The following is a 25,764-nucleotide window of genomic DNA, read 5'->3' as shown; positions in this document are numbered from 1 at the left end:
CTTTTATAATTGACTCCAGCATCTTTCCCAGCACCGACGTCAGGCTAACCTGATGGATTTTGAATCAATCAATGGCTAGCCTCTTTTTCAGGACCATCTATCTTGTGGACTCCCCAGCCTCTGTGTGCATTCCCTGTAAACAGGAAAGACAGCTTATTGGAGTGTTTGTTGAACCTGGAGGTTAGGTCGGAAACATTTCATCACCATTTGAGGTGACATCATCAGTGCACAATTGACACCATATGAACGTCAGCTAGCCATGAGAAGACATGATCCTCTGTCACTCAGCTTGGTACATGAAGACCAAGAAGGAGACAAGTTCATCTGGGAAACTACAGAAATCCTGGCGGCAGCACAAAACAAGAAATCAAGAAAATTCTTTGAATCTTAGTTCTCAACGGAAGACTCTATTAACAAGGGTATTGAATTGGACACATTTTACAAATCTATGTGTCTGTGGGATTGGGGCCAAGGGGATAAGCCACAGGAATCAATGCTCACAACAAACGGATAACCAGGGATACGGGCCAGCCGAAATCAGTCAGCTATCTGGTTGGCTGGGATGCAGCAGGGACTAGCGGCCAGTGAGACTAGCCAACCAATCAGGACAATGAGTCAGACCAATATAAATGTAAATACTCCACAGAAACAACATTCAATTGCGCACTGATGATGTCACCTCGAATGGTGATGAAACATTTGTCACCTAACCTCCTGGCTCAGCAAACAACCAGTTAACCCGAGCTGCCAATGTTCTCTTTCATTTCACGGAAAGACTGGTACACACACAGTTTTATAGGAAGTTCCTCTAAAATGCCTTGAACTACCACATAACAATACCCATTATTGACTGAGCATGTCTGCCAATGTCAGCAGGTATTCACCCATAGACCAGCTCACCACTGTAGGTTTCCTTTGCACTCATTTGCAATGGGAAAACAAACACAATTCCTTGCCAAGATAGAGACATGGAGTTCACAGTGCAGCTTTGTACTGGTTTGCCTTCACCTGACCTGGTCAGTAAAAGGGGATGGACGTCTCCAGGATCAGCCAATCAGCTGCTGTCCCTCCAATGAGTTAGAGGCTACAGCTGCATCTCCATGTTGTGAGTGCCCCTCTTGACCATGTCTCATCTGAAAGCATCATTTTTCTCGACGGTTGATCAGGACAGGACTGCGCAAGTGCGTGTAAGTCAGTCTGTGAGGCAGCGGGAGTATTTAAAAGAGAGCAGTTTGATGGAGCGGGTGACGGAGTAGAGGGAGACAGAGTAGGAAAGCTTTGTCTTGAGAGGCTTCGGCGAGCAGAGGCTGAGGACGAGCTTCACTCCAAGTGAGGTAAGGCTGGGTAAGTTTCTTTATAAGGAGAACGGTCTGCAGTGGTATTTTATATGAAGCAAGGAAGGCGGCGAGTCTGTAGCATATTGGGTAGGTCATGACAGCTGAGATCGGCCCCGTGGTTTGTTCTTCCTGCAGCATGTGGGAAATCAGAGATACTTCCAGTGTCCCTGATGACTATGTGTGCAGGAAATGTGTCCAGCTGCAGCTTCTGGCAGACCGCATTGAGCAGCTGGAGCTGAGACTGGATTCATACTGGAGCAACCGCGATGCTGAGAAAGTCGTGAATAGCATGTTCAGTGAGTTGGCCACACCGCAGGTAAAGGCTACACAGGCAGAAGGGGAATGGGTGGCCATTAAACAGCGTAGCAGTAGGCAGGTAGTGCTGGAGTCCCCTGAGGTCATCTCCCTCCTAAACAGATATACTGTTTTGGATACTGTTGGGGGAGATGTCTCATCAGGGGAAGGCAGCAGCAGCCGAGTTCATGGCACCATGGGTGGCTCTGCAGCACAGGAGGGAAGGAAAAGGAGTGGGAGAGCTATAGTGATAGGGGATTTGATTGTAAGAGGAATAGATAGACGTTTCTGCGGCCGCAAACGAGACTCCAGGATGGTATGTGGCCTCCCTGGTGCAAGGGTCAAGGATGTCTCTGAGCGGCTGCAGGACATTCTGGAGTCGGAGGGTGAACAGCCAGTGGTCGTGGTGCACACAGGTACCAACGATATAGGGAAAAAGCAGGATGAGGTCCTACAAGGTGAATTTAAGGAGTTAGGAGATAAACTAAACAGTAGGACCACAAAGGTAATAATCTCTGGATTACTACCAGTGCCACGTGCTAGTCAGAGTAGAAATCGGAGGATATTTCAGATGAATACGTGGATTGAAAAATGGTGCAAGGGGGAGGGATTCAAATTTCTGGGGCATTGGAACCAGTTCTGGAGGAGGTGGGAACAGTACAAACAGGACAGTCTGCACCTGGGCTGGACTGGAACCAATGTCCTAGGGGGAGCATTTGCTACTGTTGTTCAGGAGGATTTAAACTAATGTAGCAGGGGGATGGGAACAAGTGCAGAGAGACAGAGGGGTGTAAAATGAGGGTAGAAGCAAAAAGTAGTAAGGTGAAAAGTAAAAGTGGCAGGCTGGCAAATCCAGGGCAAAAATCAAAAAGGGCCACTTTTCAACATAATTGTATAAGGGCTAAAAGTGTTGTAAAAGCAAGCCTGAAGGCTTTGTGTGTCAATGCAAGGAGCATTCGTAACAAGGTGGATGAATTGAATGTGCAGATAGTTATTAATGAATATGATATAGTTGGGATCACAGAGACATGGCTCCAGGGTGACCAAGGACTGGAGCTCAACATTCAGGGATATTCAATATTCAGGAGGGATAGACATGAAAGACAAGGAGGTGGGGTGGCATTGGTGGTTAGAGAGGAGATTAACGCAATAGAAAGGAAGGACATTAGCCGGGAGGATGTGGAATCAATATGGGTAGAGCTGCATAACACTAAGGGGCAGAAAACGCTGGTGGGAGTTGTGTACAGGCCACCTAACAGTAGTAGTGAGGTTGGGGATGGCATTAAACAGGAAATTAGAAATGTGTGCAATAAAGGAACAGCAATTATAATGGATGACTTCAATCTACATATAGATTGGGTGAACCAAACTGGTAATGGTGCTGAGGAAGAGGATTTCTAGGAATGTATGCGGGAACCAACATGTCGAGGAACCAACTAGAGAGCAGGCCATTCTAGACTGGGTATTGAGTAATGAGGAAGGGTTAGTTAGCAATCTTGTCGTGCGAGGCCCCTTGGGTAAGAGTGACCATAATATGGTGGAATTCTCCATTAAGATGGAGAGTGATATACTTAATTCAGTAACAAAGGTTCTGAACTTAAAGAAGGGTAACTTTGAAGGTATGAGACATGAATTAGCTAAGATAGACTGGCAAATGATACTTAAAGGGTTGACAGTGGATATGCAATGGCAAGCATTTAAAGATCGCATGGATGAACTACAACAATTGTTCATCCCAGTTTGGCAAAAGAATAAACCAGGGAAGGTAGTGCATCTGTGGCTGACAAGGGAAATTAGGGATAGTATCAATTCCAAAGAAGAAACATACAAATTAGCCAGAAAAAGCAGCACACCTGAGGACTGGGAGAAATTCAGAGTACAGCAGAGGAGGACAAAGGGCTTAATTAGGAAAGAGAAAGAAGCTTATGAGAGAAAGATGGCAGGGATTATAAAAACTGACTGTAAAAGCTTTTATAGATATGAGAAAAGAAAAAAATTGGTTAAGACAAATGTAGGTCCCTTACAGTCAGAATGTAGGTCCCTTACAGGTGAGTTGATCATGGGGAACAAGGACATGGCAGACCAATTGAATAACTATTTTGGTTCTGTCTTCACTAAGGAGGACATAAATAATCTTCCGGAAATAGTAGGGGACCGAGGGTCTAGAGAGATGGAGGAACTGAGGGAAATACATGTTAGTAGGGAAGTGGTGTTAGGTAAACTGAAGGGATTAAAGGCAGATAAATCCCCAGGGCCAGATGGTCTGCATCCCAGAGTGCTTAAGGAAGTGGCCCAAGAAATAGTGGATGCATTAAGTGGCTAATGTAACCCCACTTTTTAAAAAAGGAGGGAGAGAGAAATCGGCGAATTATAGACCGGTAAGTCTGACATCGGTGGTGGGGAAAATGCTAGAGTCAGTTATCAAAGATGTGATTACAGCACATTTGGAAAGCGGTGAAATCATCGGACAAAGTCAGCATGGATTTGTGATAGGAAAATCATGTCTGACGAATCTCACAGAATTTTTGGAGCATGTAACTAGTAGGATAGGGGAGAACTAGTGGATGTGATATATTTGGATTTTCAAAAGGTTTTTGACAAGGTCCCACACAGGAGATTAGTGTGCAAACTTAAAGCACACAGTATTGGGGATAAGGTATTGATGTGGATAGAGAATTGGTTGGCAGACAGGAAGCAAAGAGTGGGAATAAACGGGACCTTTTCAGAATGGCAGGCAGTGGCTAGTGGGGTACCGCAAGGCTCAGTGCTGGGACCCCAGTTGTTTACAATATATATTAATGACTTAGATGAGGGAATTAAATGCAGCATCTCCAAGTTTGCGGATGACACGAAGCTGGGCGGCAGTGTTAGCTGTGAGGAGGATGCTAAGAGGATGCAGGGTGACTTGGATAGGTTAGGTGGGTGGGCAAATTCATGGCAGATGCAATTTAATGTGGATAAATGTGAGGTTATCCACTTTGGTGGCAAGAACAGGAAAACAGATTATTATCTGAATGGTGGCCAATTAGGAAAAGGGGAGGTGCAACGAGACCTGGGTGTCATTGTACACCAGTCATTGAAAGTGGGCATGCAGGTACAGCAGGCGGTGAAAAAGGTGAATGGTATGCTGGCATTTATAACGAGCGGATTCGAGTACAGGAGCAGGGAGGTACTACTGCAGTTGTACAAGGCCTTGGTGAGACCATACCTGGAGTATTGTGTGCAGTTTTGGTCCCCTAATCTGAGGAAAGACATTCATGCCATAGAGGGAGTACAAAGAATGTTCACCAGATTGATTCCTGGGATGGCAGGACTTTCATATGATGAAAGAATGGATCGACTAGGCATGTACTCTCTGGAATTTAGAAGATTGAGGGGGGATCTGTTTGAAATGTACAAAATCGTAAAGGGATTGGACAGGCTAGATGCAGGAAGATTGTTCCCGATGTTGGGGAAGTCCAGAACGAGGGGCCACAGTTTGAGGATAAAGGGGAAGCCTTTTAGGACCGAGATGAGGAAAAACTTCTTCACACAGAGAGTGGTGAATCTGTGGAATTCTCTGCCACAGGAAACAGTGAGGCCGTTCATTGGCTATATTTAAGAGGGAGTTAGATATGGCCCTTGTGGCTACGGGGATCAGAGGATATGGAGGGAAGGCTGGGGCGGGGTTCTGAGTTGGATGATCAGCCATGATCGTACTGAATGGCTGTGCAGGCTCAAAGGGCCGAATGGCCTACTCCTGCACCTATTTTCTATGTTTCTATGTTTCTATCATCTTTTTATAAAGATTGGCTTTATTTGTCACATGTACATCAAAGCATACCAAGAAAGATGTTATTGGCATCACATCAAATCAGTGAGGATTATGTTGGGAAGCCCTCAAGTGCCATCACACTTCCGGTGTCAACGTAGCATGCCCACAACCCATTAACCTTAACCGCACATCTTTTTGGAACATGAGAGGAAATTGGAGCGCCCAGAAGAAACCTACATGGTCATAGGAGAATTTAAACGCAAACAGGAATTCTGCAGATGCTGGAAATTCAAGCAACACACATCAAAGTTGCTGGTGAACGCAGCAGGCCAGGCAGCATCTGTAGGAAGAGGTGCAGTCGACGTTTCAGGCCGAGACCCTTCGTCAGGACTAACTGAAGGAAGAGTGAGTAAGGGATTTGAAAGTTGGAGGGGGAGGGGGAGATCCAAAATGATAGGAGAAGACAGGAGGGGGAGGGATGGAGCCAAGAGCTGGACAGATGATTGGCAAAAGGGGATACGAAAGGATCATGGGACAGGAGGTCCGGGAAGAAAGACAAGGAGGTGGGGGGGGACCCAGAGGATGGGCAAGAGGTATATCCAGAGGGACAGAGGGAGAAAAAGGAGAGTGAGAGAAAGAATGTGTGCATAAAAATAAGTAACAGATGGGGTACGAGGGGGAGGTGGGGCCTTAGCGGAAGTTAGAGAAGTCGATGTTCATGCCATCAGGTTGGAGGCTACCCAGACGGAATATAAGGTGTTGTTCCTCCAACCTGAGTGTGGCTTCATCTTTACAGTAGAGGAGGCTGTGGATAGACATGTCAGAATGGGAATGGGATGTGGAATTAAAATGTGTGGCCACTGGGAGATCCTGCTTTCTCTGGCGGACAGAGCGTAGATGTTCAGCAAAGCGGTCTCCCAGTCTGCGTCGGGTCTCGCCAATATATAAAAGGCCACATCGGGAGCACCGGACTCAGTATATCACCCCAGTCGACTTACAGGTGAAGTGTTACCTCACCTGGAAGGACTGTTTGGGGCCCTGAATGGTGGTAAGGGAGGAAGTGTAAGGGCATGTGTAGCACTTGTTCCGCTTACACGGATAAGTGCCAGGAGGGAGATCAGTGGGGAGGGATGGGGGGGACGAATGGACAAGGGAGTTGCGTAGGGAGCAATTCCTGCGGAATGCAGAGAGACGGGGTGAGGGAAAGATGTGCTTAGTGGTGGGATCCCGTTGGAGGTGGCGGAAGTTACGGAGAATAATATGTTGGACCCGGAGGCTGGTGGGGTGGTAGGTGACGACCAGGGGAACCCTATTCCTAGTGGGGTGGCGGGAAGATGGAGTGAGAGCAGATGTACGTGAAATGGGGGAGATGCGTTTAGGAGCAGAGTTGATAGTGGAGGAAGGGAAGTCCCTTTCTTTAAAAAATGAAGACATCTCTCTCGTCCTAGAATGAAAAGCCTCATCCTGAGAGCAGATGCGGTGGAGACGGAGGAATTGCGAGAAGGGGATGGCGTTTTTGCAAGAGACAGGGTGAGAAGAGCTTTATCCGCTTAGGGGATCTCCCATCCACTGCTACCAACCTTATAGTTCCCATACCCCGCACTTCCCGTTTCTACCTCCTACCCAAGATCCACAAACCTGCCTGTCCTGGCCGACCTATTGTCTCAGCTTGCTCCTGCCCCATCGAACTCGTTTCTGCATACCTCGACACAGTTTTATCACCCCTTGTTCAATCCCTTCCTACCTATGTTCGTGACACTTCTCACGCTCTTAAACTTTTCGATGATTTTAAGTTCCCTGGCCCCCACCGCTTTATTTTCACCATGGATGTCCAGTCCTTATATACTTCCATCCCCCATCAGGAAGGTCTCAAAGCTCTACGCTTCTTTTTGGATTCCAGACCTAATCAGTTCCCCTCTACCACCACTCTGCTCCGTCTAGCGGAATTAGTCCTTACTCTTAATAATTTCTCCTTCAGCTCCTCCCACTTCCTCCAAACTAAAGGTGTAGCTATGGGCACCCGTATGGGTCCTAGCTATGCCTGCCTTTTTGTTGGGTTTGTGGAACAATCTATGTTCCGTGCCTACTCTGGTATCTGTCCCCCACTTTTCCTTCGCTACATCGACGACTGCATTGGCGCTGCTTCCTGCACGCATGCAGAACTCGTTGACTTTATTAACTTTGCCTCCAACTTTCACCCTGCCCTCAAGTTTACCTGGTCCATTTCCGACACCTCCCTCCCCTTTCTAGATCTTTCTGTCTCTGTCTCTGGAGACAGCTTATCCACTGATGTCTACTATAAGCCTACTGACTCTCACAGCTATCTGGACTATTCCTATTCTCACCCTGTCTCTTGCAAAAACGCCATCCCCTTCTCGCAATTCCTCCGTCTCCGCCGCATCTGCTCTCAGGATGAGGCTTTTCATTCTAGGACTAGGGGGATATCTTCATTTTTTAAAGAAAAGGGCTTCCCTTCCTCCACTATCAACTCTGCTCTTAAACGCATCTCCCCCATTTCACGTACATCTGCTCTCACTCCATCCTCCCGCCACCCCACTAGGAATAGGGTTCCCCTGGTCCTCACCTACCACCCCACCAGCCTCCGGGTCCAACATATTATTCTCCGTAACTTCCGCCACCTCCAACGGGATCCCACCACTAAGCACATCTTTCCCTCACCCCGTCTCTCTGCATTCCGCAGGGATCGCTCCCTACGCAACTCCCTTGTCCATTCGTCCCCCCCATCCCTCCCCACTGATCTCCCTCCTGGCACTTATCCGTGTAAGCGGAACAAGTGCTACACATGCCCTTACACTTCCTCCCTTACCACCATTCAGGGCCCCAAACAGTCCTTCCAGGTGAGGCAACACTTCACCTGTGAGTCGACTGGGGTGATATACTGCGTCCGGTGCTCCCGATGTGGCCTTTTATATATTGGCGAGACCCGACGCAGACTGGGAGACCGCTTTGCTGAACATCTACGCTCTGTCCGCCAGAGAAAGCAGGATCTCCCAGTGGCCACACATTTTAATTCCACATCCCATTCCCATTCTGACATGTCTATCCACAGCCTCCTCTACTGTAAAGATGAAGCCACACTCAGGTTGGAGGAACAACACCTTATATTCCATCTGGGTAGCCTCCAACCTGATGGCATGAACATCAACTTCTCTAACTTCCGCTAAGGCCCCACCTCCCCCTCATACCCCATCTGTTACTTATTTTTATGCACACATTCTTTCTCTCACTCTCCTTTTTCTCCCTCTGTCCCTCCGAATATACCTCTTGCCCATCCTCTGGGTCCCCCCCCACCTCCTTGTCTTTCTTCCCGGACCTCCTGTCCCATGATCCTTTCGTATCCCCTTTTACCAATCACCTGTCCAGCTCTTGGCTCCATCCCTCCCCCTCCTGTCTTCTCCTATCATTTTGGATCTCCCCCTCCCCCTCCAACTTTCAAATCCCTTACTCACTCTTCCTTCAGTTAGTCCTGACGAAGGGTCTCGGCCTGAAACGTCGACTGCACCTCTTCCTAGAGATGCTGCCTGGCCTGCTGCGTTCACCAGCAACTTTGATGTGTGTTGCTGGTCATACGAGAAGATGCAAACTCCTTACAGACAGAGGCAAAAATCGAAGCCTGATATTACAGCTGGCAATGTAAAGTGTGGTGCTAAACATTACACTACCTTGCTGCCCTCTTATGAGATGAGATGACAACAATAGGGACTGTGGATGCTGGAATGTGGAGCAACACACAAAACGCTGAAGGAACTGGAGTGTTCAGGCTGCATTTATGGAGGGAAGTAAAGAATTGATGTTTTGGGTCAAGACCCTTTATCTGGACTCATAAGATGATGATGGCTTTGGCCTTGGAAGCAGTATTCAATTCATTCCCAATAAGTTGCTGCTCTCTGAGGAAAGAGCACAAAATGAGGCAATATTAGTAATGAGATGAGCCTGCAGTGAAAAATTTAGGGTGCTCCTAAATTGAAAAATTGAAGAAGTTGTCTGAGCATTGTCAGTTCAATAATGGGCTTAATGATGCACTAAGAGGTCATTTAGTTTGTGGAATCTCAAAGGAAGGCATTCAAAAACAGCTCCTAATAGAAGCACAACTGACATTTAAAAGAGCAGTTGAAATAGCTGCATCAATGGAAACAACAGATAGAGGCGCAATTGAGTTGCAGTCAGGAATGAAAGTGAGCGTGAACAAAATTGCAATGTCTAAACAAAAACTGGCCTGGCCGAACAAATTGCATTACCATTAAGGCAGAGATTCATATACACTACATCAATGCAGGTGAAACTTGTAGAAAATGCAACAAAGTGGATCACATAGAAAGAGCATCTCAGGTAGACAAAAACAAATGGACTGAACAGGGAAGAGAAAAAGATGAAGAGTCAAGTTGTAGTTTCAAAAAGTGTCATGGTCCAGTCCGTGAAGTCCGTATTCCAGTTCACAGTCCGGTCCATCCACCCTTGCTCCAGGTTTTCCTGACTACCCTATTTCTGTTCTTGTTGAGTTCAAATTGAGGCAGCTGACGCTCGTTGGGGCTGGCTGCATAAATACCTTCAGAGACCCAGGCGTGGCGGCTGGATTGTTCTTGTCATTACTCCTTGTATCCCTTGCTCAGCCTTCTGTTTCCTCGCCTGAAGCCCTGCCTTGTCTTGCCGGTAACTCTCACCTCGTCTCACCTGCAGTCCTGTCCTGGAGTCACCCTGTACCTACCTCCCTTCCTGTCCCTTGCCTCCGCCCAGGTAAGCCAGGCCGTCTTGTCGTTACCTGGGGTTGGTTCTGTCTCTTCCTGTCCCTTGCCTCCATCGGGTAAGCCAGGCCGTCTTGCCGCTACCTGTGGTTGGTTCTGTCCCTTCCTGTCCCTTGCCTCTGTCGGGTGGCGATCCACGCCCTGCCCAGGTGATCTGCACCCTGCCCAGGAGGAGCCTCACCTCGCCTCAAGTCTCCTGCCTCCAGCCTCCAGCCTCGCCTGGCCTCAAGTCTCTTTCCTTCAGCCTCCAGCCTCCAGCCTCGCCTGGCCTCAAGTCTCCTGCCTCCAGCCTCCAGCCTCGCCTCGTCTCAAGTCTCCTGCCTCCAGCCTCGCCTCAAGCCTCAAGCCTCAAGCCTCAAAGTTCCAGCCTCCAGCCTCCAGCCTCCAGCCTCCAGCCTCAAACCTCAAGCCTCAAGCCTCCAGCCTCCAGCCTCGCCTCGCCTCAAGTCTCAAGTCTCGCCTCGTCTCAAGTCTCAAGCCTCCAGCCTCCCGCCAAGCCTCGCCTCGTCTCTTGCCTAGCCTCCAGCCTGAAGACTCCAGCCTCTAGCATCTAGCCTCTTGCCAAGCCAAGCCAAGTCTCTAGCCTCTAGCCTCAAGCCTGAAGACTCCAGCCTCCTGCCTCCTGCCATGCCTCGTCCTTGCCTAGTTCTGGGGTCCGAACCAGAGGCAAGACCCAGGTACTGGGTCCTTGTCCAGTCTGGCTCTGAGTACAAGCCCGGGCTCCTAGCTCTTTTGTCCAGTCCTGTTCCAGGGTCCTGGTTTTCCTGTCCATGTCCTTGCCATTGCCCTGTATCCTAGTCCTGTCCCTAGTACTTCAGTGTCTGTGTATTGCACTTGGGTCCGTTCCCAGCCGCCGCCTTATGACAAAAAGAGCACTAATCTGCATGCTGCGGATGAAAATTCTGATAATGATGAGAGTGACATGTGATTTTGTAGCCTTGAGATTTACAATGTGAAAGCTAATAATAGACAAGCAATATGGCTTACACCAGAAGTGAACAGCAAATTAATTTAAATGAAATTGGACACTGGTTCAACTATTTCAGTCATTCCACAAAATGGGTTTGAATGGCATTTTAAAGATACTAAACTGAAGTGTGCAGATGTCCAAATGAGGACTTATACAGGGGAAAAGATAACTCCTGTGGGAATGACATTTGTAACAGTGAAATACAACAACCAACAAGCCACATTGGGCTTGTATGTGGTAAAAACAGAAGGGCCAGCATTGTGGGGATGTGAGTGGCTGAGACAATTGCAACTTGATTGGAGATATATCCACCATTGGCATGCCACATCCTCTGCAATGAAGCCAACTGAAAGTGAATTAAGAAATGTAGTGGATGTTGCCACAACTGTCTCCATACCATCCACCATGAACCTTTCCCCAACAGGGGACAAACAGACTTTGGTGCCAGCCTCTGTGCCTCTAGTTGGAAAGCATATTGGACCAAGGAAAGTCCATGCTGCCCAGAGGAATCAAGAAAGTGATGAAAGCAGTGATCCGACTACAACAGTTTTTGTAGGTAACATATCTGAGAAAGCTTTGATACATTAATCGGGTGGTTACTTGCAAAATGTTGGCACGTGGCCAAGTTGTTAAGGCGTTTGTCTAGTGATCTGAAGGTCACTCGTTCGAGGCTTGGCTGAGGCAGCATGTTGTGTCCTTGAGCAAGGCACTTAACCACACATTGCTCTGCGACGACACCAGTGCCAAGCTGTATGGGTCCTAATGCCCTTCCCTTGGACAACATCGGTGGCGTGGAGAGGGGAGACTTGCAGCATGGGCAACTGCTGGTCTTCCATACAACTTTGCCCAGCCCTGTGCCCTGGAAACCTTCCAAGGTGCAAATCCACGGTCTCATGAGACTAATGGATGCCTAAAAAAAACTTGCAAAATGTGGCTTGGTTTTAAGCAGGAAGAGAGTTCAAGGAGCTTCAGGAAGGTTGCATGTATTCTGCTTTTGTGAGCCTAAAGAACCAAGATCTACCCTGTGCTCAAGAAGGTTATTGCAGAACTTCAAGTGGGAGACAAAAAGCTGCTTGTAAAAGCAAGTGCAAAGACCAAAGCCTAGCTGGATGAATGTACGGCCAAAAAGAAAGGCGTCAATGGAGATACAAAAACAGAGAATTTGTCAGATAACGTTGTGGATGAGGAAACCAAGAGGAGAGATCAGATTGTAAAGGGAGCAATAGAAGGGTTAATAAGAGAATACTCCAGTGACTAAATGTACCTTCCCCAGATCAAGATGCACAAACTAGAAGAAGAAAATGAAAGCGAAGCAAGGTGGCTAGAACTGTCAGAATCACTTACTGCAGACTCAGAATCAACTCTTACAGCCAATATGGAGGAGGCCCCAAAACCTGAGATTGTTTCACAGCCACAGGTCTCAGCCGCCAAGCAGAGTGATCCCCCTTGTAAGGAAAAACATTATCCCACAAGAGTAAGAAAGCCTCCGCAGCAATTAAATCTATAGGCTGGAATGGGGCAAAATAAAATTTACTATGCTGTGGATGTCTGTATAGAAGTTGCATTATATAGTATACAGGGTATATAGTTGAGATGCATTCTATATTGCATTGGAGTTTAGAGCTAAGCAGGAAGGAGTGCTGTGTATTTAATATTTCAATAGTGTTTAAGTAATATTGTAAATATATTGTTTGATTAAGCATTCTTACTCGTCTGAATAATTCATTACGCATTATATGTAAAAAAAATATGTGAGTTGCATAGGTCACAATGCTACCACATGATAAGTGCATGCTTTGCTTAAAGTAAAACCTGAAGTTAGACTCGCATTCCTGGCTCAGTCTTTTCCTTGCAATTAGATTTATGTTTTGGAGTTACAAAACATAATACTAGTATTATTGTTTGCTCATTTATGTAATAATGTTAATTGCAAAATCAGAGGCAGCAGTGACGATCCAATGTAATCCTGTCTGGTTAATTGTGCCCAAACCAGGGACTACTCCAGTATTATTTTTTTAAATCACTCTGGTTAACTTGCAAATATTCATCTAGAATCTGGCATAGCATGGTGTGTCTGATGTATGTGGAGAGATTGTGTCAAAGAGGTTCATATTACCTGGAGTTTAGAAGGAGAGAGGATCTAATTGAATATTGCATGATTCTGGTAGCACTTGGCTATATCTGGTAGGTGTATCAAGGATTCCCCTAGTTGATGTAGTCTAGAATGAGGGGTTACCATCTCAGGTTACAGAGTTAGACATTGTGAGCTGTGAAGGTGGTGAATCAGTAGAATTCTCTCCTACAGGAGGCCGTGGAGGCTAAATCATTGAATCATTAAGACAAAGAAATAGCTTTATCAATGCAAAAAATGCACCGGATGGAATAAGGAGGGTGCAGGAATATGATGTTGATTTTGATGCTCAGCTAATACCTATTGTGCTGTGCATTTCACAGCTCCTATTCTCTTCTGTCTTTGTTCTCACCCTCTAACTGCTCCCAGATAACCTTGGTTACAGCTTATCCTCATGGTCACCCTCTACCCTCCCTGTAATTATCAAGCTTCTTCTTTTGCTTTCGCATTTCTGATGGAAGGGCTCTGACCCGAAAGCTTCTTTCCTTTCCCACAGATACAAACCATCCTGCTGAGTAACTCCAGCCTTTTCTATTTTCATTTTAGATATTTGTCGTTTTGAATAATTGAGTGGCTTGACAGGGACAAATAGTTTACCCTGGCAATTTCTTTCAATGCTGCACCGTGTAGTCAATCTAATTCTCTGTAAAGCATTTTTTTTCACTTTTATGCTAGTTCTTTCCCATCATCTCCGCAGGCAATGGCATCTGACAGGCTGAATAATAATTGCAGCCTGAGTAGACGCTGCTCAAGTCCAACCACATACAATTAAACATGGGTGCAGACTTACATGGCCTTATAAGGGACATCAATGGACGATGTCTTTTGTCTGATAAAGCAAAGCTAGTGTGGGATGCAATGAACATAATCTAAATCTATCATTGCAGTTCTTGTTTTATTTTGCAAAAAACTATATTTAATTCAGCCAATGACTGTCTCCGCATAAAATCGCTGTAGCCATGTTCAGTGAGCCCACCTGCAATCCAACTAACCATTAAAGTGTCTAAATGAATAATAACTATAATTCCCTACAAATCAAGGCAGGAAGTTTTAGCAAGTTACCAACCCTCCTGAGCTGTTTATCAGCAACCAGGCGCTACTGCCTCTGAATGCAGTAACCTACTTTCCCTGCGTAAGTTCACTCCCATTTACAAAATAAATGCTCAAACATTTCAAATGTCCAATTGTTATTTTATTATGGATAGTTTTTATTTCCAGAGAATTGTTTTACAGCAGTTAAAAACAACTATTTTGAATGCAGATTGGAATGCCTAATTTCAATCTTTCTTGCATTTGCAAGAATGTTTACATTATTTGGCTGATTCCTGAATCTCAAAGAGATGTTCCTGTTGTACAAAACTGTGGGCAGATCCCACCTGGAGTTGCCCATTCTGAAGGATGAGTTAGCCTTCTGGCACGTTTCTGTGCAGAATCTTTGTGACTCTGAATCTACAACTGACTATTCTTGTTGGTCAATACAGACCTAAGTAAATATACTGTGGCACATTTAATGTCTCCGAGAGACTCAGCTCCCAGTTTGTAGGCTAAGAAACTACTCTGACAGAGCAGTACCCTCTCAGGGCTACTACCACTTGAACAAGCCATTAAACCGGGGGCAGGTTCCCAATGGCAGATGCACATACAGTAGTGGTTCAACCACTTGACTACTACGCTGGAAGCTTGACTAATAATCTGCAATTCCAAACTAATACTCAAGAGACCTGCTTTTAAATTACACCATGGCAGCTGTGGCATGCAACATTAGTTAATGATCAGGAATTTCAAAGGAGTAAAGAACATCCAGTCTTGGTAGTGGTGAACTGGATTGTTCAGGAAAAACCAATCATCTTCACTCATGTCCCCCAGGAAGGAAATCTCTCACCCTTGCAGTGTAGCCCAAATGTGACTCTTTGCTCAGATTAATGATATTGCTCATGAAATTGCCTCACAGGCTGTTCGGTTCAAGGACAGTTAAGGATGCACAATAAATGCTGCATCCTGACGGCCAAATCCTGAGAAGTGATTGACTAACAAGGAAAATCTACACAGTGGAGAGGAGGAAACAGTCAAACTTGCTTGTGTCAGCAGAGCCAGTTGGAGTAGCTTGCATTCATTCTGTTGAAGTTATTTAGCGATGGGGGGGGGGGGAGGTGGTGCAGTGGAAACAGAAAGGTATTCTGCTGGTTGTTTGGACATGATCTCCCCACCCACTTTGTTCCATCTGTCCTTCACCTCTCCTCCAGTGGCTCCTGGTATCAGTTTATTATTTATTAGATTCCAGCACTGGCAGCCCTTTGTGTTCTTGTTATCACTCTCCTAACTCCTTCCACCTTGATCCTCCCCTCCCTCTCAACTGGGTCCACTTGCCTTTATTTTCTTCCTTCTATCACTGCTCCTCAACAAAGCTTTGAGTCACATCCCAGTATAACCTGATTGGCCCCAGAATGAACAATTTTCTACTCCCCCACCCACTACCTTCCCCTCCCCAACTCCTACAAAATCAGGTCTCTAACAGATCAAGGGTCCCCAGAAGACCTGGTGAATTTGCCCAGGTAAATTCCACTTCAGTTAGATTTCCTAACCTCTCTCAAGAAAAGCTGCAATAAGCTTAAATAGTGACAACGTGGGTAAAACATGTACCTGTCTCCTGGACAAAGTATATCTGTGGAGTTACACAAAGGGTAGGCAGAGAAACAGGTCCACTGTGCTGGCTGCAGTGATTCCTGGCTTTGTGTCTGTGGTCCTGCGAAATTTACTCCACTCGGCTCTGCAATGAACTGAAGCTGTGGCCTGCATCAGCTGCAGTGATGTCTGGCTTCATGCCTTTTGTAAAACTTGAGTTCTGAATTCTATTTGCTTACTTTTATTGTTTTCATGATATTTTTTTTCTCTCCCTGGGCACTGGATATTTGATGGTCTTCTTTAATGGGTTCTTTTGGGGTTTCTTTATTTTGTTTCACCTGTAAGGAGGCGAATCTCAGGGTTGTTTAATGTATACATACTTTGATAATAAAAGCACTTTGAGTTTTAAATTATTTACATTAATCCTACATTTTAATTCTCCCCATATTCTTAAATACTCATCAGGTTAGGCTACATCTGTTGGAAGAGAAACAATCAACATGTCATATCAAAGGCCCTTGGTCAGATCAGTCCTGCAGCCTGACCTGCTGTGTATTTCCAGCATTTACTGTTGTTTTTTATTCTCATTAACTCGCTGATATCCTGCTGCTCACCTATACACTAGGAACAATTAACAGCAGCCAATTAATCTAACAATCCGCACGCCTTTGGGATGTAGGTCTTAACTGGAGTACCTGAGAGAAATAAATGTTGTCACAAGGAGAACATGCAAACTCCAGACGGACAACACCAGAGGTTAGGATCAAAGCCAGACTTTTGGCACGTTGAGAAAGAATCTCTGCTAGCCTTGTGGAGCACTGTGCCCCATTTCAAAGCCCGGCAGCCATAACTTGGTTCCTGTTTCAATATACAGTATTGTTAGTTCATCTGCCCAGTAATGCTGAAGCCTTATGGTTGGGAATTACCTAGACAATAATATTTATCCACTTAATGCCTTCACCATAATGGAAGAAAAGAAAATCGGCCTTTGTAGCATTCAAGGATTAATTGTGAATTGTTTCATGAGGTGGGCTTCAAAGAATAACATAAAGGAGAAGATGCTCTCACATTGGCCTCAGAGACGGAGATCGCAGGGTTGTTGTTGCGTGGGGTTTTGTGAAGATGCCTCTATGTTCTGTTGGTCAAAGCAAGCATAAAAGGCATTGAGCTCATCTGGGAGCGGAACCTCTAAATCTTTCCCCTCTCACGTTAAACCAAGGTCCTTTAGTTTTAGATTTCCCTACCATAAGAAAAAGATTGTGACAATTCACTTTGTCTATGTCCCTTGTGATCTTATAAATCAAGAGAGGCATCAGTTTACAAACGTATATGGAAAGGCACTCCTCAGCCTCCTATGTTTCAGTCTCAGCCTATTCAGCCTCTTCTTATATCTCAAATTGTTCAGTCCCAGATGCATCATTGTGAATGTTTTCTGCACTCTTTCCAGCTTAATGAATCTTGCCCACACCTAGGAAACCAGAACTACACACAACAGTCCAAGTACGCTCTCACCAACATCTTGAAGTCTCAACTCTTGTACTTCGACCATTGAAGACAAGCATGCCAAATGCTTTCTTCACCACATTGTCAACCTGTGTTGCCACGTCCTTGTACCTCTATCTCTCCTCATTTTACAACAATCTCCCTGCCTTGTCATTCACTAGATAAATCCAGCCCTGGTTTTGACTTCTCAAAACATATCATCCCTGCATGTGTTCAAGTTAAGTCCCAGAGGTTGAGCTGCTTTAATTTTGGACAAAGGAAATCTATCAGAGAAGCAAGAACTGGATGAACATAGGCCATTTGTAATGAGCCTGTACATTTTATCTGTGACCACATGGGTTTCCTCTTGGTGCTCTGGATTCTCCCCACATTCCAAGGACATGGGTGAAATTGAACTCAATCTGCATTTCTCAACCCAGCTCTGCATCTTTGGTGTAGGTTAAACGGTCGGTCTACCATTGCTGTCTGGAAGTCCTGTACTGTGCTGTACTGTACTATGTTCCATGCTCCTATCAATGTCCTGTTGTCATGTACAGTACGACAACCTTTTACACTATCCACAACACCACCAACCTTATTTTTTTTTAATTTATAATTTTAAGGTCACTAAGGTATAAGGAGGCTGTTAGAGGTAGGATTTTTTACACAGAAAGTGGAAGAATACATTTTTCCCAGATAATTATTGGTCAGGAGATGGTTAAGAAGACATCAGAAATATGTTCATGGCTTGAAGTCACAGATGTGAATTTTAAACTCAACAAAATGTTAGCAAGGAAGAGCATCACCAAAAGAGACTTAATCCATTAAGTCACCAAAAGTGACTTAATCCATTAGTACATCCATTGTGGTTGTGCAAGACGGTTGCCTTCAGGACAATCATGTCCGTTGTTGATGGAGACCTGCTGCTGTCATTACTCGTGCTCCATTTACAGACAGAACACACTCAGCAGCTCCAGCTAGTCCTCACTGCCCATTCTTCAAGGGCATCCTGTGATCAAGAGGTATGCCTTATTTCTTCCCCCAGAGAGCTCTTTTGTGTAACACACCGCTGAAGTGGAAATCTTATGCTGCTTTGATTATGGGTTTCATCAAAACTTCACAAGCAACAACTCAGGGGATAAAAATATCCAATTAGTTTGTCAATTTCCCCTAACAATAGCAAACATTAAAATTTCGTGTGCCATTTCTCTTTTGTTGAAACTGGGTTTAACTTGGTTGCTTCAATAGGGTAAAGAACCATAGATCCAGAAGTAGGCCCTTCAACCCACGATGTCCATGCCAGCTACCAGGTACGCTAATTCCATTTATCAGAACTTGGTCTGTAGCCTTCCATGCCTCCACAACTCAAGTGTTCATCCAGGTATAAATATACCACTTTGGAGACTACTGGGGGATGGGTGACCTACCAGGGGGAACTGCAGCTGCCTGATCTCTGGCACTGAGTCTGTCCCTGTGGCTCAGAAGGGAAAGGGATAGAAGAGTGATACAGTGGTGATAGGGGATTTCATAGGTAGAGGAGCAGACAGCAGATTGTGTAGACGTGAAGGAGACACCTGGATGGTAGGTTGCCTCCCTGATACCACTGTTCGGGTTGTCTTGCATCGGGTTCACAGCATTCTAAAGGAGGAGGGTGAACAGCTGGGAGTTGTGGTACATATTGGTATCAGTGAAATAGATAGGAAAAGGGAGGAGGTCCTGAAGAGAGAATATAGGGAGTTAGGTAGAAAGGTGAAAAGGGGGCATCCAGGGTAGTGATCTCTGGATTGCTGCTTGTGCCTGACGCCATTGAGGGTAGGAATAGGATGAGTTGCTGCAGGAGGCAGTGCTTTAGATTTCTGTATCATTGGGATCTCTTTTGGGGAAGGTTTCACCTGTACAAAAAGTGTAGGTTACGCCTGAACCGGGGGGACTAATATTCTTGCAGGCACATTTTCTAGAGCTGTTAGAAAGGGTTTAAGCTAAACTAATTTAAGCTAATTTGGCTGGAGAATGGGAAGCGGAGTGATAGGGCTGAGGATGGGGCAGTTGATATACAAGTAGACTGTGAGGAAGCACAGCAGATGATAGGTGAAAACTGCAGTCAGTGGGATGAGTTAAGGTGTAACGGGGGGCCAAATTTGAAAAGAGTGATGAATACAGGACTGAAGGTGTTATATTTGAAAGCAGGCAGTATATGGAATAAGGTAGATCATCAGCGCAGTTAGAGATTGTTGTTGTTCCTCTCCTCGCCTTGTGGCGCAGCGGGCAGCAACCTTCCCTGTTTCTTTAGCATTTGTCTGTTCCACGAGGCCCAGTTGCTAGCTTGATGCTCAATGCAGCACGGATGGAAAACTTGCAAGCAGACAGCCGGATTGAAACCCCTGACCACTCACCTTAGAGTGTTGTGCAGATGCCACAACACCACCAGCCAATTAGAGATAGACAGGTATGATGTTGTGTGCACCGCTGAGCCGTGGCAGAAAGAAGATCATACCAAGGAGCTTAACATCCAAGGATACATATTGTATCCAAAGAATAGGCAGGTAGGCAGGGGTAAAAAGTGAAATCAAATTCATAGAAAGAGGTGACATAGGATTGGAAAATGTAGAACCCTTGTGGATAAGAAACTGCAAGGGTACAAAACCCCTGATGGGAGTTACTATAGATACAGTACGAGGGGTGATTGATAAATTCATGGCCTAAGGTAAACGAAGTCAATTTTAGAAAACCTAGCACATTCATTTTCCCTACATTTACACACTTAGTCTAGTGGTCGTGGAGCATATGGATCCCTTCTTTGTAGTGTCGGCGTCTTGGACCTCCAGAAAATGGGCCACATCAGGGGTGATGGATAAGTTTGTGGCCTTAGGTACAAGCAGATGACTTACACAGCTCTTGTTATATGCACGTGCAGTTCAACTCTTAGGCCATGAACTTATCAATCACCCCTGCTTTGGACCACTTCTACAAAGAAGGGATCTGTATGCTCCATGGTCGCTGGACTAAGTGTGTAAATGTAGGAGGGGACTATGTTGAAAAATAAATGTACTAGTTTTTCTAAAATTGACTCCTTCTAGCTTAGGCCACAAACTTATCAATCACCCCTTGTACAGTAGCCATAATGTGTGTTACAAATTGCAATGGAGATGGAAAAGGCATGTAAAAAGGGTAATGTTGCAATAGTCAAGGGAATTTCAATATGCAGGTAGATTGGGAAAATCAGGTTGATGCTGAGGGAAAATCAATTTGATGCTGGAATTTGTAGAATGCCTACGAGATGGCTTTTTAGAGTAGCTTGTGGTTGAGCCCACTAGGGGAATCGCAGTTTGGATTGGGTGTTATGTAATGACCCAGATTTGTTTAGGGAGCTTAAGGTAAAGAAACCTTCAGGAGCCCGTGATCAAAATATGATAGAATTCACCCTGCAGTTTGAAAAGGAGAAGCTAAAATCGGATGTATCAGTATTATAATGGAGTAAGGGGAATTACAGAAGCATGAGAGAGCAGCTGGTCAAAGTTGATTGGAAAGGGACACGCAGGGATATTGGGAGAACAGCAATAGCTGGAGTTTCTGGAAGCAATTTGAAAGACACTAGAAAGATACATCCCAAAGATGAATAAATATTCTATAGGGAGGATGAGACAACCATAGCTGACAAGGGAAGTCAAAGACAGCATACAAGCAAAAGGGAGGATATATAATATAGCAACATTTAGTGGAAATGTAAAGTTTGGAAGCCTTTGAAAGCCAACAGAAGGCAACTAGAAAGGCCATTAAGTGAGAAATGATGAAATATGAAGGTTAGATTGCCAATACTATGAAAGAGGATAAAAAAAAGGTTTTAAAGATATACAAAGGGTAAAAGAGAGATGAGACCAGATATTGGACCACTGAAAAATGACACTGGTGAGGTAGTAATGGGGGACAAAGAAATAGTGGACAAAGTTAGTAAGTAGTTTGCAGCAGTCTTCACTGTGGAAGACATTAATAGAATGCCAGAAATTTGAGCGTGTCGGGAGCAGAAGTGAGTGTCATTGCTGTTACTAAAGAGAAGGTGCTTGGGAAACTGAAAAGTCTAAAGGTAGATGTACCAGATGGACTACACCCCCAAGGTTCTGGAAGGGGTAGCTAGAAGCAATATAATTATCTTTCAAAAACTACTACATTCTGAAATGGTTCTGGAGGACTGGTAGTATTGAGGAAGCAGAGAGGCTACAGAAGGACTTAGACAGATTAGGAGAATGGGCGAAGAAATGGCAGATGGAATACAGTGTTGAAAAATGCATGGACATGTGTTTTGGTAAAAGAAGTAAAAGCATAGATTATGTGGAGAGAAAATTCAAAAATCTGAATTGCAAAGGGACTTGGAAGTCTTCGTGCAGGATTCCCTAAAGGTTAATTTGCAGTTTGAGTCAGTGGTGAAGAATGCAAATGCAATGTTGGTATTCATTTCGAGGGAACTAGAATATAAAAACAAGGATGTAATGCTGAGGCTTTATAGGGCGCTGGTGATAACTCATTTGGAGTATTGTAAGCAGTTCTGGGCCCCTTATCTGAGAAAGGATGTGCTGACTTCGGAGACACTTCAAAGAAGGTTCACAAATATGCTTCTGGGATTGAGAGGCTTGACATATGAGAGTGCTTGAACGCTCTGGGCCTGCACTCACTGGAATTCAGAAGAATGAGGGGGGGATCTCATTGAAACCTATCAAATGGTGAAAGGCCTCGACAGAGTGGATGTGGAAAGGATGTTTCCTGTGGTGGAGGAGTCTAAGAATAGAGGACACAGCCTCAGAATAGAGGGATGTCCATTTAGATGAGAAGGAACTCCTTTAGCCAGAGAGTGGTGAATCTGTGGAATTGATTGTCACAGTTTCAGGCCAAGTTTTTGAGTATATGCAAGGCGGAGGTTGATAGTTTCTTGATTAATCAGGGTGTCAAAGGTTACGGAGAGAAGGCAGGAGAACGGGGTTGAGCGATATAAATCAGCCATGATGGAATGGCAGAACAAACTTGATAGGCTGAATGGCCTAATTCTGCTCCTATGTTTCCTGGACTTATTTTTTTAAACGTTGTGATAATTTCTGCCCCCCACCACCCCCTTCTAAACCTTATCACCCTTACCTTAGCTCTGGGCCTGCTGAATTTAGCCACCTTTGCTATGAGGTTTAGATTCCCCTGTTCTTCTCTTTCTGGAAATTTGAACACCCCTAAGCCTCCTCCACTCCAAGGAAAACAAACTCAACCCAAAGTCACTCCTCTAGCTGAAACATATTGTCCCATGCAACATTGTGGTGAATCTCATCTGCAAACCTTTCCAAAGCAATCCCTTTCTTCCTATACTCTGTGACCAGAACTGCGTACAGCATTCTAGCTGCAGTTTAAAAAATACTTTGTAAAGTTGTAAAATAAGTTATGGAGAAACCATGTATCATTCAAAGATATCAAAGTGCTTGTTGCCAATAATTCCCGAGTGTGAGGATTAAAGAATGAAAAATGGACTTTCACACAGCACCTCGTGAAGTGTGGTCACTGTTACAACAGGGGAACTTGACTGCAAAGACCCATAGACAGAAAAATGTTTATGACAAGATTATTTATTGAGGGATGAGTATTGGCCTGAAACTTGGAGAATCTGCTTGCTCTTCTTTGGAACAACAGGATGTGATCTTCTATATCTGCCTGAGTAGGAGAAAGCGGTCCTTGTTTTCACAAATCATCCAATTAAAAAACAGGCTGCTGTTGGCATGATTGCCAATGCCACAGAACACAGAGACATAAGGTGCTGGAACGTACAACGTACTGGAGGAATTCAGTGAGCCAGGTAGCATCTATCGAGAGGACAGATAGTCAACATTTTAGTTTGAGACCCTTCATCTGGACTGAATGTTGACTGCCTATTTCCCTCCATAGCCCTGACCTGCTGAGTTTCTTCAGAGCCTGACCAAGGACCAGATATCTGTTTACCAGAGCTGGCGTTGGGAAGAAGCACAACTGGCCATCTCTGCAGGAGCAGGTACTTGGAGAATATTTTTGAGTGTCGGTGGAGATTAGAGAGAGGAAAGAAGCCAAGGGAGGAGCTGTAAGGTGATTACTTTAGGGTGAAGACCAAACTGGCTAGGAGCCAATGTAGGTCAGAGTTACGTAGTTTGAGGTAAATGGGATTTTGCAGGTAGTTAGGATGTGGTAATTAGGGTTTCAGATGAACCTATGAAGGTAAAGAAGGGGGGACTGACAGGAAAGCTGTGGGAGAGAGTCAGAAAAGGTTGGAGGATGGAGAACACTAACACAATCTTACCCAGTCCTACACACACATGAATATTAATGAATCAATACAATACAGTACTTCTGCCTTTTCTAAACCTGTGACATTAAAGTCAGCTGTACAGTTTCAGACATGAACAGACTTAATCAAGACCAGACTTAACCAGATCAAATATACTCAGTGTGAAATAACATAGATACCAGAAATACAAACTAAAAGTAGACAATGTTGAAATACACAGCAGGCCAGGTAACAGCTGCAGAGTGAGAAACAGAGTTATCTTTCCAGGTCAATGACCTTCCATCAGAACACATAATCTCGCGCCGAAAATCAAACAAAAGGTGGAACTCTGAAAGAAGCAGTGCTGAGTTTGACCTGAAAGGACGACTGTGTTTCTCCTTCCTCAGATGCTGCCAGACCTGATGAGTGTTTCCAGCATTTATTTCCGACGCCGATAGCTTCAGTTGCTTTGATTCTGTGTTTTAGATTGTTTGCACATGTACTGGCCATCTGTTGATGCCAGCAGTCTTACCTCCACTTCAAACATTTCATACGTGTTGTCCAAGAGCAGGACCCTGAGCTGCATCACCTTGCCAGCAGAGTGATGTGCTGCTCCTGTTCTCCCAGGGCTTTGCTGAGCAGGGACAGGCTCCTTCTTGTGCTTGGCTTTTCTTTCACTCTCACACATTATTGCGAGACCAGCTGGTGAAGCACTGCCAAACCAATGTGATAAACTATGACTCTGCGCATACACAGAAAGCTCCCAGACAGTCACACATTCGTCTGTAAAGATACTGGCAATAGCATTGGGGAAAAACAGAAGCCAAATGTGGCTTTTCAGAAGACACTCTGCCATCCATTTCAATTGGTCCTTTAACCTAAGCTTCACCTCCAGCAGCTTCAATTTTATTCAGTTAAAGTCCATCAACCTCAATTTTGTATATTCAATTGAGTTAGAATACAGTTGATTAATAAAATCTTCCCTGAATGCACTGCTCTTAAATTCCGATGATTTTCTCCTCTGTGTCTCAGAATCCTCACAGGAAGAGGTAATTTCTTCAATTCCCATAAGGAATCACCTTCCTTCCCATGCACCCTTCAGGCAGTTATTGCTAATGGTTCCAAAATTACTGAGCATAGTCTTCAAGTAACCAGATGTGCTAAAATGTGTTTGCAGTGAGCAGAAGCAATCAGCCACAAGTGGCACAGAGTTCAGTGGGTACAACTGCACCCTAACAGTGCCAATGGCCTGGGATGAATCCTGACCTGTGTGTGTGTGTGGAGTTTCCATGTGATTGCAGGGGTCTCCCTCAGGAGTTCTGACATCCCAAAGACATGCGGCTTGATGGTTTGATAAACCACTGTCAATTGCCCCTTGTATGTATAGGTATGAGGCAAAATCTGAAAGGAACTGATGGGAATATGTTTAGAATTTTTAAAAACTGGGATTCATTTAGGATTGGTGAAAGTGAGTGGTTGATGGTCAGCACAGACTCGATGGGCTGAAATGCCTCTGTGACTCTGTGTAGGTATGACTCTATGACTCCAGTCATGAAGGTGTCCATGGCATGAAAGAAGAAACAACAGCACAGAGGATAGTTATTTTTCACTGCTGACAATGTGAATATTTCTGAATACCCCAGCTTCTGCAGAGGGTGAAGTGCCAATGAATTGCCAAGGTTTACTGTATTCCTGGGGACAGTTCTGAAAAGCACCCGTCTGACTCCTGAACAGGCAAGCTAAAAGTACTCTTGCTACCCCAGTCCCAGTCTCCTCAGCCATAACTTGGAACAGATAAGCTCCTTGCTTCCTCCATTGTTCAGTGGTAGAATTTTTTACTTTTGAATTTGAAAGTTGTGGGTTCCAGTCCCATATTCAGCTATCTGATCCCGTTATCCAGCTGACTACCAGCATGGAGTTGACAGGCTGAATGTTCTCCTTCTCTGTCATCATAAATAACTATTACAAGACTAGATCCCTAGACCCCACAAGAGATTTGGGAAACTAAATTCAATAGTGCTTTATTAAAATTAACATATTTATTAATCACAACAGGCCAAAAACACTCGGCTTGTTTTGAGTCACTGCAATAATTACAATTGATAACAGCAAGCTAATAACTGCGGACTTAAAGAAAAATACTTCA

The 25,764-nt window shown here is 44.9% G+C and overlaps 1 protein-coding gene across 1 annotated transcript in view; it reads right to left on the bottom strand.

Moving 5' to 3' along the window:
* The window catches only part of LOC140203695 (FERM domain-containing protein 7-like), a 97,787-nt gene extending 73,481 nt beyond the window's left edge, over nt 1–24,306 (bottom strand). Inside the window, exon 1 of the mRNA XM_072269741.1 lies at nt 24,151–24,306. Coding sequence (XP_072125842.1) covers nt 24,151–24,306 — 156 coding nt within the window. The remainder of the gene's footprint in view (nt 1–24,150) is intronic.
* Nucleotides 24,307–25,764: the final 1,458 nt, after the last annotated feature.

This window comes from Mobula birostris, chromosome 10, assembly GCF_030028105.1.
Source record: "Mobula birostris isolate sMobBir1 chromosome 10, sMobBir1.hap1, whole genome shotgun sequence".
NCBI classification, from domain to species: domain Eukaryota; kingdom Metazoa; phylum Chordata; class Chondrichthyes; order Myliobatiformes; family Myliobatidae; genus Mobula; species Mobula birostris.
This window is presented reverse-complemented; position numbering and strand designations above follow the sequence as displayed.